This window comes from Phyllobates terribilis, unplaced genomic scaffold (genome assembly GCF_046119375.1).
Source record: "Phyllobates terribilis strain yellow unplaced genomic scaffold, ASM4611937v1 Scaffold_5__5_contigs__length_657084704, whole genome shotgun sequence".
NCBI classification, from domain to species: domain Eukaryota; kingdom Metazoa; phylum Chordata; class Amphibia; order Anura; family Dendrobatidae; genus Phyllobates; species Phyllobates terribilis.
The window spans coordinates 201,539,164-201,552,220 of NW_027362765.1; the positions used below are offsets into that span (position 1 = coordinate 201,539,164).

General features: G+C 45.7%; 1 protein-coding gene across 1 annotated transcript in view; it reads left to right on the top strand.

The window, feature by feature from the left end:
* The window catches only part of LOC141272717 (fer-1-like protein 4), a 227,932-nt gene that overhangs the window by 183,941 nt on the left and 30,934 nt on the right, over positions 1-13,057 (top strand). Inside the window, exons 36-38 of the mRNA XM_073683718.1 lie at positions 2,261-2,388; positions 3,719-3,889; positions 4,200-4,354. Of these exons, the coding sequence (XP_073539819.1) occupies positions 2,261-2,388; positions 3,719-3,889; positions 4,200-4,354 (454 nt within the window). The remainder of the gene's footprint in view (positions 1-2,260; positions 2,389-3,718; positions 3,890-4,199; positions 4,355-13,057) is intronic.

The window sequence follows — 13,057 nt, forward strand, 5'->3', positions numbered from 1 at the left end:
TGCAAGCAGCGATCCAATAGGTGGTGCTAGAGTTCTAGTCCTCTTCCTCTCTGAAGAGACAATTTGCATATATAATTTCCCAGAGGAGTATGCTTGGCATATAAGTCTCCTCACTCTGATATGCCAGGCTTGGCTTGCCTCTTTTTGCAAGGAGAAACGTTACCCCTTAGACCAGTGTTTCTCAACTCCAGTCCTCAAGACCCACCAACAGGTCATGTTTTCAGGATTCACTTAGTATTGCCTAGGTGATAATTCCATCACTTGTGCAATGTGAATGGAAATCCTGAAAACATGATCTGTTGGTGGGTCTTGAGGACTGGAGTTGAGAAACACTGCCTTAGACCCTAATGTGAAACTTGGAATTCACCTGCATTCACACATTTTCTGATGTTTAGAGAAAAATTTGATACTTCAAAAATTAGAAATTAGGTAGCCGTCTAAATAGCCAACCTGTAACGTTGCTCGATAATTGAAAATTATATCAGTCACATAGTATGTTAAAGGAAAAATATATTTCACTAATGAGCATTGTGTGCTAAATAAGAGTTTTTGGTTTTTTTGAGGAATCACAGACCAGATATTTTTTTCATCAGCAACACTTTTTAGGGACTCTCCACTTCTCGGGCTTGTTGTGCTTCTAATTCAACTTGTGCTTTTGAATTTGGAAAATGTTATGTCCCCCTTCCTCAAATTCTTCTTCTAAAGTTCCATTTTTATCAGAAAATGATATTTCAGAAATTAAACCTACATAAGATTTCTGTTGGCACTGGGGCTGTAAATTTAAATAATTGTAGTAGTTTTTTCAGTGATTTGTAACAAGAAAGTAAAATCTGACAGGGTCTCTGTAAATGGTTCTTCTCGCTCTTTGAAAAAAGTTTTTTTTAGCTGTCAGAAAGACTTTTCTTTTGCTGACAAAATAAACTCTGAATCTAAAAACTATTTTCTATTCTCCATGTCTAAAGCCGCATTTACATTGAAAGGTTCTTAGGAACGCTCGTTTCACAATAATTTTTCAGTTACAGATGAGCAGATCAGGCAAAATTTGAAATCGCCTGTTTACACATTTTTTCCTAGGAAATTTGATTTGCGCAGAACTTATTCTCTGTGATATTAATGTTCCTTATTATGCTCTGAGGTCTATTTAGACCATAGAGTATAATAAACTTAAGATGTAAAAAATAATATAAATCCCTAAACTCACTTTACTCCTCACTTCTCCTGCCCCTCCGCTCCTCACTGTCACACGTCCTATCCTCCGTGCATCTTCAGATTGCCGCTGCACGAGCTGAAATCTCTTTCACGCCATGACGTCGAGACGCCATAACCTTTCACGCACTTGCACAGAACCCTCCTGGGCTCTTGTCAAAGCCAGAAGTTCAGCATGAGAGGCCCATGGAATTTATTGTGAGCAGAGGCAATCTAAAGATGTGGCGAGAACCAGATGGGTGACGTGGAGTGGCTGGATTTTTTTTTAACATTTGGATGGCCTTTTTCGGTTCAGAAAAATGGCAGCCAGTGGCCACCATTTTGCTAGATCCACATGTAAGTGAATTACAAAAATTCTACATTATGGCAAATGATGATTTTTGTAAAATTCAAGTAGAATTAAATTCTATTAAAATGTATTTGATTCATCTCTACTTTCAGTGTAAGCAGGCTGACAATCACCTGATGAATGTGCACACCACTCTTTCATTGGCTGAAAAACAAAATTATGAAGAGCTTTCTTTACGAGACATACCTGTTGCTGGTCCCTCATTGGTTGTCTCTACTGTTGAGCACTTTTCCTCTGTTCTACTAAACAATACGGACAGTGGGAAAGGCAATGGTGATGTCAGGGCTGGGTCAAGCAGGGGGAGAATTCTCTCTCGATGGGTGAATTAAGCACTACCCAGCCATAAATATTAAGAGTCATGTGAATATAGGTCCTACTAACCAACCAATTACTGGGGTCAGTCAACAGAAATATGGCAAGGTTGGGTTGATGACAATAGGGGCACACAGCACCCTATTTAAAAACCCATATTACACTTGCAATTATTGTATTGTACTACCAATCTACCGCACTTATATTATACACTGTGTTCTGACCTAGCGTTATTCCACCTTATTCGGCAGCTTAACACCATGGATGTCCTTCCATATTTGACCCCTAAACTCCATTTTGAACTACAGTAAAAAAAACTTTTTGTATCATATTGTGACAGGATTCTGAATTAAATCTACAACTCTGTAAAACACATTCATTGTTTCATTATAGGGAACAAATTTAGCCCCAGCTGACCCAAACGGGAAGTCAGATCCTTATGTCGTAGTAAAAGTGGGAGAACAGACGATGGACAGCAAAGAGAGATATATTCCCAAGCAGCTAAACCCAGTGTTTGGAGAGTAAGTAACACTTCATTGGAAGTGTAAGAAATGTGATTCAGCAGAACGATTCTGAAATGTATTTAGCACATAAGATTGCATTTCTGTTATATGTACCAACTTATCATTGATACATTCCTTAAGCCCTTAAAATATTAATCAAGTATTACAAGAGGAACATATCAAACATCAGAAGATAGGTAGTGGAAAGTTGTTTAGTAATTTCAGTATAAGGAGTAAGAAAAAAGTTATTTTTCTATGATCTCTGCTATAGCAATAATAGATAATTTGGTTGCACTTTGCCATGAACACAAATACATTATATGCTGTCTGGTCAATTATAATACATCATACAGAAGCATTTAGGATAGGTTTATAAAGTGTGTTGGTACGTGATAAACTATAGTATTGTCATCAAAAGGATGACATTATATTGTTGGAACAGTTAAAAAAAATAGAAAAATGATTCAATAGAATGCTCGAAGGACCCTCTAAACCAGGCTTTCTCAAATGTTTCCTTCTTCAGCCTCACCAGCTAATCCATAGTTATGCCAAGGTGTTACCTGCAAACTACTACTGCACAACAACAAACTAATACCACCTCAAAGCTCCTACATAGAGCCCATCAGCTCAAAATACCACCCTGCAGCGCAAAATACCACCCAGCCAGCATCAAACACTACAATGCAGCACAAAATACTTCTTCAGAGATGCCAAGCAAATACTATGGTGCAGCAGCACTAGCAGCAGGACTGCCCCTCTTCCTACACCTCCATCATTGCAACTGCTTTGTCGCCCTTCCCACTCCATCCCCACTTGCAGCTGCTTTGTCGCCCTTCCCACTCCTCCCCAATAACAGCAGTCTCCCTTCAGATTCCTCCCTCACCAGCACCTCACCAGTAAGGAACACCTCACACTTTGAAAAGTGCTACATAAAAAATTATATTTTTTTATCATTGGAGTTTACTTTAAACTTGAAATGTTCTATTTCCATAATATAAGAAAACCTACATGAGTATAAGGAGGTATATATAAGGCACATTTCATGTACCAATAAATTCAAGAATATCTATATAGAAATGTGCAAGGCTCAAAATCAATAAAAACGTTCTTCATTTGTAGTATTCACCTTTAGTATTTTATCTTTGACTTTTGTATGTCTACTTTTATGTTTTTAATTATTATATTATCACATAAAGAACATATTTTTTCTGATTTTGAGCCTTGCACATTTCTATATAGGTATGCTTGTTCTACTTCCACTGTAAAGTCATTTGTCTTTATATGTCTAGAAAAGATTTTGCTCTATTTAGCTGTTGACAAGCATTTTCGACTTTTTTTCTCTATACAGAGTGTTCGAATTGACCATTTCATTCCCTGTAGAATCAGAGCTGACTATTTCTGTGTTTGATCATGATCTTATTGGGTCAGATGATTTGATTGGCGAGACTAAGTTGGACCTAGAAAATCGTTTCTACAGTAACCATCGGCCAAACTGTGGTCTAGCACTACAGTATGATGTGTAAGTGTGAAGAACAAATAATATCCAACCTCCTAAGGTGTATAATGCCATTCTATTTCTTGTTCCAAAATCCACTGATGACAAATTCTTGGGTCCTCCTCTCCCTATTTTGTCTATTTTTGATCCATTGTAGAGATATTTCATAAATCTAGACTACCGAATAACTTCTTATCCCTGATGGACCAGGGGCATGTCACATTTTAAGGTCACGAAAAAAAAGATTCTTTGGACAACATAAAATATAACAGATGAAATATTAGGCATAAAATAAGACACAGCATGTATAAAGTAACATTTTTTTATCCTACAGTGAAGGTTATAATGAATGGAGAGATGCCTTCAAACCTTCGCAGATTCTAAGCTCACTATGTAAGAAGCACAGTCTCCCAGCCCCAGAATATAGAAGAGAGGAGATCAAAGTAAATAATAAGATCTTTAAGGTTCCCAATGAGGCATTTCCCGAAGGTAAGAAAATGAAAAATGGTTTCCAAGTATTGTGATACGATGTCTATGTATGTACTGTATACAGCACACAACACAAGCAGGTACAAGCAGGTACATAGAATGTATCGTCAATAATTGGAATTTGTAGGAGTGAGAAAATGTTGAATTAAATGTGTTATTAAACTTTTACATAAAAAAATCAATTAAAAATAAAACGTATACATCTCCGCTTTTTTCAAAAGATCCAACGCTGACACTTCAGCGGTCTACCTAGTCTTTGTCAATAAGCAGCCAGCACATGACCTTAGAGACCACTGGCTGCAGTGGCCACGTGGGGGCACTTATAAAGACCAGATGGACCGCTGTAGTGTTAGCACCAGATCTGCGGGAGAAAGTAGAGGTGAGCATTGTTTCCATGTTTTACTACTTGCATCACCGCTCAGCAATTGGTGCCATTCACAGCTGCTTTGTTGTTTTTTTTTTAAACTATACATTTATATATGTCATTATGTCAGATTTTTATTTGTGTGTATTTATTTTGAACACTATAAGTTATACAATTAAGTTTCCCAAAAAATTGACTAATTTACTCAACCTTATCCAGAATTACAGATTAGCCCATCTATGGAATTCACAATTCTGTATATATACAGTGGGGGAAATAAGTATTTGATCCCTTGTGGTGATGAGCGAGCACTAAAATGCTCGGGTACTCGTTGTTCGAGTCGAGCAAATTGGAATGCTTGAGTGCTCGGTCCGAGTAACGAGCCCAATGTAAGTCTATGGGAAATTCCAGCATTTTTCCGGCGGCTCCCCCCAGCGGTCTGCAGAGGGCCTAAAAATTGCCCAAATCGATGGGAACAATGCTCAAATGACATGGGAACAGCACGGGGAAGACCCCTGGAAGCATTTCTGACTCTCAGTTCACTTCTGTCAACAACATTGTCAGAAGTATTACGCCACCTTTACGGACTCACAATAAAACATACAAAAACGAAACCAAAATGGATTTTCCTGGGAAATATGTTAAGCAACATCCTTTGCATAGTAATGACTTGTATATAAGGCAAAATAAATATACCTAAACAAAAATGCTCCTCCACACCTTGGGCTATGTTCACACATAGCGTTTTTGATGCGTTTTTGCACTTTTGCATTGCTTTCAACCAAGACAAATGCATTCACCTGGAGATGTCATTTTAACATTTTACAACTTTATCTGGCCATGTGGTGTGTGACACATCTTCAGACACATCCTGTTTCATTTATGTTTCATTTATGATGGAGGGACTCTGAAAGTCACAAAGACTATTTGTATAGGGCCATCTGGCGGCCCTTTCTATTCTTAAAGGGCCAGCAGTCGGCAATGCTTTGTTGTTCCCATTATTAACGAGTGGGTCTCCTATACTGTTATTGCGTATGCAGTGATGCAACGGCTGCCAAAAACTTGGAGGAACTCCAACGCCCCTTGCAAGAGACGTAGAGGGGAGGGCCTCCTGCAAAAAATGCTTCCATTATTAGGAAATGGGACTCCCATACTGTTTGCCTATGCAGTGAAGCAACGGCTGCCAAAAATTTGGAGGAACTCCAATACCCCTTGCAAGAGATGTAGATATGTTGATATAGTACATATGATGGTGATATGGTGGTGGAGGATGAAGATGCGGAGAAGGAGGAGGACAAGAGTAAATAGACAAAATCAGGAAGCGTATACCCATGTCTGGGTGTGAAGACATAGGTGCATGGGAATAGAGTTAGACCTCCCAAAAAAAACACTGTATTTGAGTGTATGTTATGCTGCTATCATTCGGTGGTGTTGAGAAGTCTGGCCCAATCCAGCCCTTGTTCATTTTTATAAGAGTCAGCCTGTCAGCATTTTCAGTGGACAGGCGGATGCGCCTATCGGTTATAATTCCACTTGCGGCACTAAAAACCCGCTCTAACAAAACGCTAGCGGTAGGGCAGGCCAGGACCTCCAAGGCGTAGAGAGCCAGTTCATGCCAGGTGTCCAGCTTGGATACCCAATAATTATAAGGCACAGAGGAATCACGGAGGACGTTAGTACGGTCGGCAAGGTACTCTCTCACCATCTTTTTTAAATAATTCCGCAACACGGGCCCTTCTCGTACTGCCCCATTTTATTAGGCCTATCCTGCAAGGGAATAAGAGACAGAAAGTTCTCCTTGTAGCTTGGGTCTAGAAGTGTCACCAACCAGTAATGACTCTCACCCAAAATTTGGACAACGCGAGGGTCACGGGAAAGGCAGTGTAACATAAACTCAGCCATATGTGCCAGAGGCAAGACTTCCGTGTCCTCACTAAGAGGATGACTGACCATGCTCTCCTCCTCCTCCTCCTCTTCCTCCTCATCTCTGTCCTCAGGCCATCCAAGCTGAACAGACGGTATGAGAGTTGTGCAGGTAGTACTGTCTATAGCGCAGGAAACTAGCTCCTGTTCTTCCTCCTCCTCTTCCTCATTGTTACCCAATCCACGTTGGGATGAGATGAGGCTGGACTGTGTGGAATCACCCTGTATGGTTCCTTGCTCCATCTCATCGTGCTCCGCCTGCAATGCATATTCTTTAACTGTGAGCAGACAGCGTTTCAGAAGACAGAGAAGTGGGATGGTGAAGCTAATTATGGCGTCATCGCCGCTCACCATGTTGGTGGAGTCCTCAAAGTTTTGGAGGATGGTACATATGTCTGACATCCATGTCCACTCCTGAGGTTTTATGTGTGGAGTCTGACCTGAATATCGACGGCCTTGTTGATGCTGGTAGTCAACAAGTGCCCTCTTCTGCTCACAAATCGTTCCCAACATATGCAATATAGAGGTCCAACGCATGTGGACATTGCAGTTCAGTCGGTGAGCTGGAAGCTGCAAACGCTGCTGAAGCACGGCAAGGGCCGCGGAAGCTGTAGCTGACCTTCTAAAATGGGCACACAGGTGGCGTACTTTGACAAGCAGATCCGGGTAGGTTTTGAGAAACTGCTGAACCATGAGGTTAAGCACATGGGCCAGGCATGGTACGTGTGTGAACTCGCCTCACCTCAGAGCCGCCACCAGGTTCTGGCCATTGTCACACATGACCATGCCTGGCTGTAGGTTCAGCGATGTCAGCCACAGATCTGCCTGCTCTTTTAGAGCTGTCCACAACTCTTCAATATTCTGCGGTTTGTCACCTAAGTATATTAGCTTCAGCACAGCCTATTGCCGCTTGGCCGAGGCAGTGCTGCAGTGCTTCCAGTTTGTGACTGATGTGGTCATTTCGGAGATGGAGGCTGAAGAAGAGAAGGAAGTGGAGGAGCAGGAGCTGTAGAATGTGGGAGCAACCCTGATTGACCCAGGGCGTCGGGAGGACGTGCTCTGTCCCAAGGTTCGACTGGGTCCCTGCTTCCACTATATTAACCCAGTGTGCTGTCAGTGTACCATCCCTGCCCACAAGAACTTGTCCACGTGTCCGTGGTTAGGTGGACTTTCCCAGTAACTGCGTTGTTGAGGGCACATCTAATGTTGTGGGACAAGTGCTTGTGTAATGCAGGGACGGCACACCGGGAGAAATAGTGGCAGCTGGGGACTGAGTACCAAGGGATGGCCACCGCCATCAGGTTGCGGAAAGCTTCTGTCTCCACGAGCCTAAAAGGCAACATTTCCAGTGCAAGCATTCGCGAAATGTGTGAATTTAGTAGTGTGGCCTGTGGGGCATTGGCTGCGTATTTGCGCTTGCGTTCTAAGGAATGGGGTAGGGACAACAGAACGCTGCGCTGGGAAAAGGACGTGAATGTGCTTGCTGATGGTGCTAGTTGAGGGTGTGCAACGACAGGTGCAGGGCGGGAGGCATCTTTGCATGCGCCATGGACAGGGGATTGGCGTGCACGCACAACAGCGGAACAAGCAGTGGTGTCACCCACAGACACTGTTGCTGGACCCTGGGGTTCAGCCCACTTAGTCGGGTGCTTTGTTGATCATGCTGGTGGTGGTCAGGCTGCTAGTTTTGCTACCCCTGCTGATGCTGGCCTAATAGGTGGTACAAATGGCCTTTTTGGGGTTATCTGCAGAGCCTTTAAAAAATAACCAGACTCAGGAAGACGTAACAGTTGTACTAGCACCTTCCGTCGGGTTGGCGTTACGAAGAACGCTTTCACGCCTTGTGTCTGCGGCCACCACACTGCTTGTTCCTGCCTGTTGTGGTGCTACGCCTCACTCCGCCTGTGTGCTGCTGTCCTCGCTCTGTATGTCCCCCTGCCAGGTTGGGTCAGTTATTATATCATCCACCACCTCGTCTTCCACTTCCGCAACCTGGTCATCCTCCTGACTTTCTGGCAATTGTGTCTCATCATCATCATCATCCACCTCTTGCGAAAGTAATTGCACTTTCCCACCGACGCCTTCGTGTGACCGTGGCTGCTCCAATATTTGGACATTGCTACACGCGTTCTCCTCTTGACTCGCTTGAAGCTGGCCAGGCGAGAGGCCCAAATCTACAAATGGAAAAGTGAACAGCTCTTCTGAGTGTCCAAGTGTGGGATCAGCTGTCTCCGGGCACTCGGCATGGTGGGAGGATGGAGAGTGAGGAATATGCGGTCCAGACTTACGGTTACTGAGACTTGACCGTGTGGAAGACAGGGTGGTGGTGGTGGTGGCTAAGTGACTGGAAGCATTATCTGCTATTCAACCAATAACCTTTTGACACTGCTCTGTGTTTAATAGTGGTGTTCTGCGGTCCCCTATTAATTGGGACAGGAAGGTGGAGTGACAAGATGTGGGTGTTTGTTGTGGCACAATTTCAGCTTGCCCATGGCCACATCCTTGGCCTCTGCTTGCACCATCACCATCACGTCCATTTCCCAGTCCCTTGCCACGCACCTTGCCCATTTTTAATGGAGGACAATTTGTGGCGCCCCTGCGGGTTCAGTCGCCACAGAGGTACTTGCATCTCACCCAGAGGTGTGGTATCTCACGCTCAGGTAAGGAAAGAGTACTGCCCGGGACCCTAACACCTCCATCCAACACTACACTACTCCAGACCAGCAGGAGGGGCAAGATGTGTCGCTTCCCTGCTGAGCCCTGTCCCTGGCTGGAGTGGGGGGAAGCAAAGTAGGGGGAACCATGTAGTGGGTGTGGGTGGACGAAGAAGATCAGGGAAGCATTGAAAGAAGTGATATAAAAGAGGGGGTGGAACATTCTAGAGTCAGAGTGGAGTGGGGTGAGAACAGTCTGAGAGGAGAAGTGGTAGGAGCTCTGCTCAGGAGAAGGAGGGCCTAGCCAGAGAAGCCCAAGACTGAATAGAGAGAGAGGAGCAGGAGAAAGGCTCCAGGAACGTGGAAGGGACCCCAGGGGTACGGATAGTGCTGGAGGCCACCCGTACGCCCGAATCTACCAGGAGGTGGAGGGGTCAGGTCGCACAGAGGGGACCTGTCCCTAAACTAGTAGAGTTCTTTAAGCCTCAATTAGGAAACCGGAGGCTGCAGTATTTCAGGTACTGCAGCCACAAGCCACATCTAATCACCAGAAAGGTGGCCATAGAGGACCCAGGGGACAGAGAAGACGTCGCCCGGCAAGGTCTGCGGCCACTGGCCTGAGACACTGGGTGTGAGGTGCAGGGAGACGGCCAGAAGGAACACATAGAAGGGGGTCCCGTTACGTACTCCGGAGAGACCTGGGAGTTTGCTGAACCCCTCCCTGAGTAAGCACAGGACGCCGTGGGAAGTTACTCTACTACTGGTAACTGGAAGTCTAAGAAACTGTGAGTAAACACTGAGGACTGCATTTTACTGTCTCTGTGATCATTAACTGCGCCATCCTCTGCACTACACTGCACCATGAGTGCTACTTCCATAACAGCAACATCTACAGTGTCCTGGAGCTAAGCTCTACCTGTGGAGAGCTAAACCAACTCTGCTGCATTTACACCAGCTCCAGAGGACCTGCTCTGCAGCGGCGGCTCCCTTTAGCTGCATACCTCAGGTGGCGTCACGAACTGTATATAAGAACTTTAATTCCCCTGTAAATAATATTCCCTTTCTCTGACCACCCTGGGTCACGGACCGGGTCACCGCCACTGTGACATCTCCCCTAGCAACGACCGGCCCGGCACCGAGTACCCCACCGCCCAGGGGGCGCGTCATACAATATTTTCCACGTTCACGAGAAAAGGCTGATTTTGGAACGCAATTATATGTGATACGTCTGACAGAGAACCAAAATTTTAAATAGCAGGCCTGTAATTTGCTAATACTATCCTTCACAGACACCTAGTGTGAATAGCTTGACCGACACACTGCAATGGAATGAAAATGGAAGAAATGGCTGATTTTGGAACACTTATAGGTGTTATGTCTGACAGAGAACCACAGTTTTAAATAGCAGGCCTGTAATTTGCTATTTTTATCGCTGAAATATGGAACAGATCTGGCTTTATTCTGCAGTGAGAACAAGCAAATGGAGCAGAAAAATGGTGTCCTCTGGATTGCTTTTTAAGCAGATAACCAGGATTAAGATAAAAAAAAATTGCCGTGGCCCCTGATATCTGGGGCTATGTCTACAAATATCTGTAAGAACAGCAGCAGCAGGAACGTTCAATGGACCCTCTTGCACTATATGCACTGCAGTCTGCCACGTACACTGCCTGCCTGCCTAATTCCTGCTATCATCACTGAATATATGCAGCTGGATTAGTCCTCAGGACTGTTAGTTCAGATGTGTGTGTGTATATGACGCGCCCCTGGGCCTGTGTCGCGCTGCGTTGCGCACGCGGGAGCTTACCCGGAGCCGGATCTCTTGAGGGTTGTAGTCTCGTGGCGGTGACCCGGTCCGTGCCCAGGGAGTCAAACTGAGCGGCGATGTAACAGCGGTAGATGCAGGACGACTACGCCACCCGTTGAATGCAGCTATGGAGCTGCCGCTGCAGGACAGTCTGCTGAGGCCGGTGGATGGATGGTGCAGCGTAGATGGTATAACCCCCAACGGGAGGGGTATGGCCTCAGGGCAGCAGATGTGGATGATGGGGGTAGCAGGAACCACTCAGAGACGGTGCGGTGTAATTCAGGGTCTTTACTGGTAACAACGATAGACCCTCCCGGAGTACTTGCTAGTGAACGGGGCCTGGTCAGTCCTTGAGCAGATGGGATCTCCCCTGGCCAGGCGGAGTTGTAGGCCTCCCAAACTGACTGTACTCTTCTGGCTACCTTGCTAGAAGCGGATATAAGTAGCCCACGTCCCTGAGTGTACCGTGTGGTGCTCACCCGTATGGCCGGTGACTCGGGGCCTTCTAATGGCTTCCGCTCCACGATGGCGGTGCTGGTCCCACGCGTGTGACCGTGCCTTCGGGTTTCTGGGCCTGAGGACCTGAAATCCCCTGCCGGTCGGCTTCTGCTGCTGGGTAAGAGTTAGTCCCCACAGCCTCGGACGCCGGGTCCGGTAAGAAAGCTTCTCAGTCAGGGCGAGCTCTGCAGCTGCCAGCCCCTGACTCGTAGTAATATTGCTCCCACTGAGCTTCTGCTGTTTCTTCCTATGCTGCTTCTCTGTCTCTACTCTCCTTGACTGACTAACCCTGCCTCAGCCCAGGGTTTATACAGGGGAAGTTCTTCCCCTCCCAAGACTGGGCAGGAGGTGTGGCATGCACAGGATCCCTGACCAAAGGACCTCCCACCTGCTCTCAGACATAACATTACATTACTGTGGAAAACCAGACCCCTGGGGTGCCACATTCCCCCCTAGTGAAATTTAGTACTCCGGGACTAAACATATTTTAGAAAAACATAACAAGATATAACAACAATAACAGTACAATAAGAAGAAACACATAAAGGTGGTCACGGCATGTCCGTAACCGGGTGCAGTCTTTGAAGAAAAGCAAGGTGTCCATTTCACCAAAACAGGGAGACGTAACCAGGTAGGGGTCTGTCCTACCCCGAGTCCTTAACAGTCTCTAGTCCATCCTGGGTTACGCTCCAACTAATTGTACAAGGATTCCCGGTAGATCCACCAAGGATTCCTAAAAATAACTGGAAACACAAAATTATACACAAGCAACATTACACAGATAAACATAAATAAAACAATTTATACACTTCAAATCCTCCAGCGTGCGGGTAACTGGCCTCTAGTGGCCCTAGTGGACCTACGGAGCTGACTGTCTGGCCCTGAACTACAGGGTGTAGGAGCTGTCAAGGGTAAACTGGGCAGCTGTCTACCGGCTCTTTGTCTCACTAGGGGTACGGCAGGCTCACTATAAGCAGAGGGTTGATCCTCCTGTTCTGCTTGTGTGGAATCTTCTGCCTCCTGGACCGGCTGTTCTTCCAGCTCTACCTGTTGCTCCGTAGGTGCTTGGGATGCTGGTTGGAGGAAGGTGAGTACGGGTACCACAACTGCACCATTGACTTGAGTCCAAGACCGAGGGAAGTCCCCGAGCACAGTACTAACCATATCTTCCCTTTCCTCTACGGGTCGATGGTCTTCTTGTTCCTCTTCAGGGTTCCTCAGTTGTTCGGAACACTTCTTCAGGTGGTCCCGGGATACAATGGCTGTGGTTTCCCCTCCGTCTTTACTGATGGTACAAACCTTCGGGTTCTCGTGGCTTGAGGGCAGTACGGTGTACGGGTCCTTCTCCCACTGGTCGTCCAACTTGTGGAGCCGTCTCTTCCTCTTCAAGACCTGCTCTCCGGGTACCAGGGGAACAGCGGGAGCATACTGGTTGTAAGTTTTCTCTTGTCTTTCCCTAG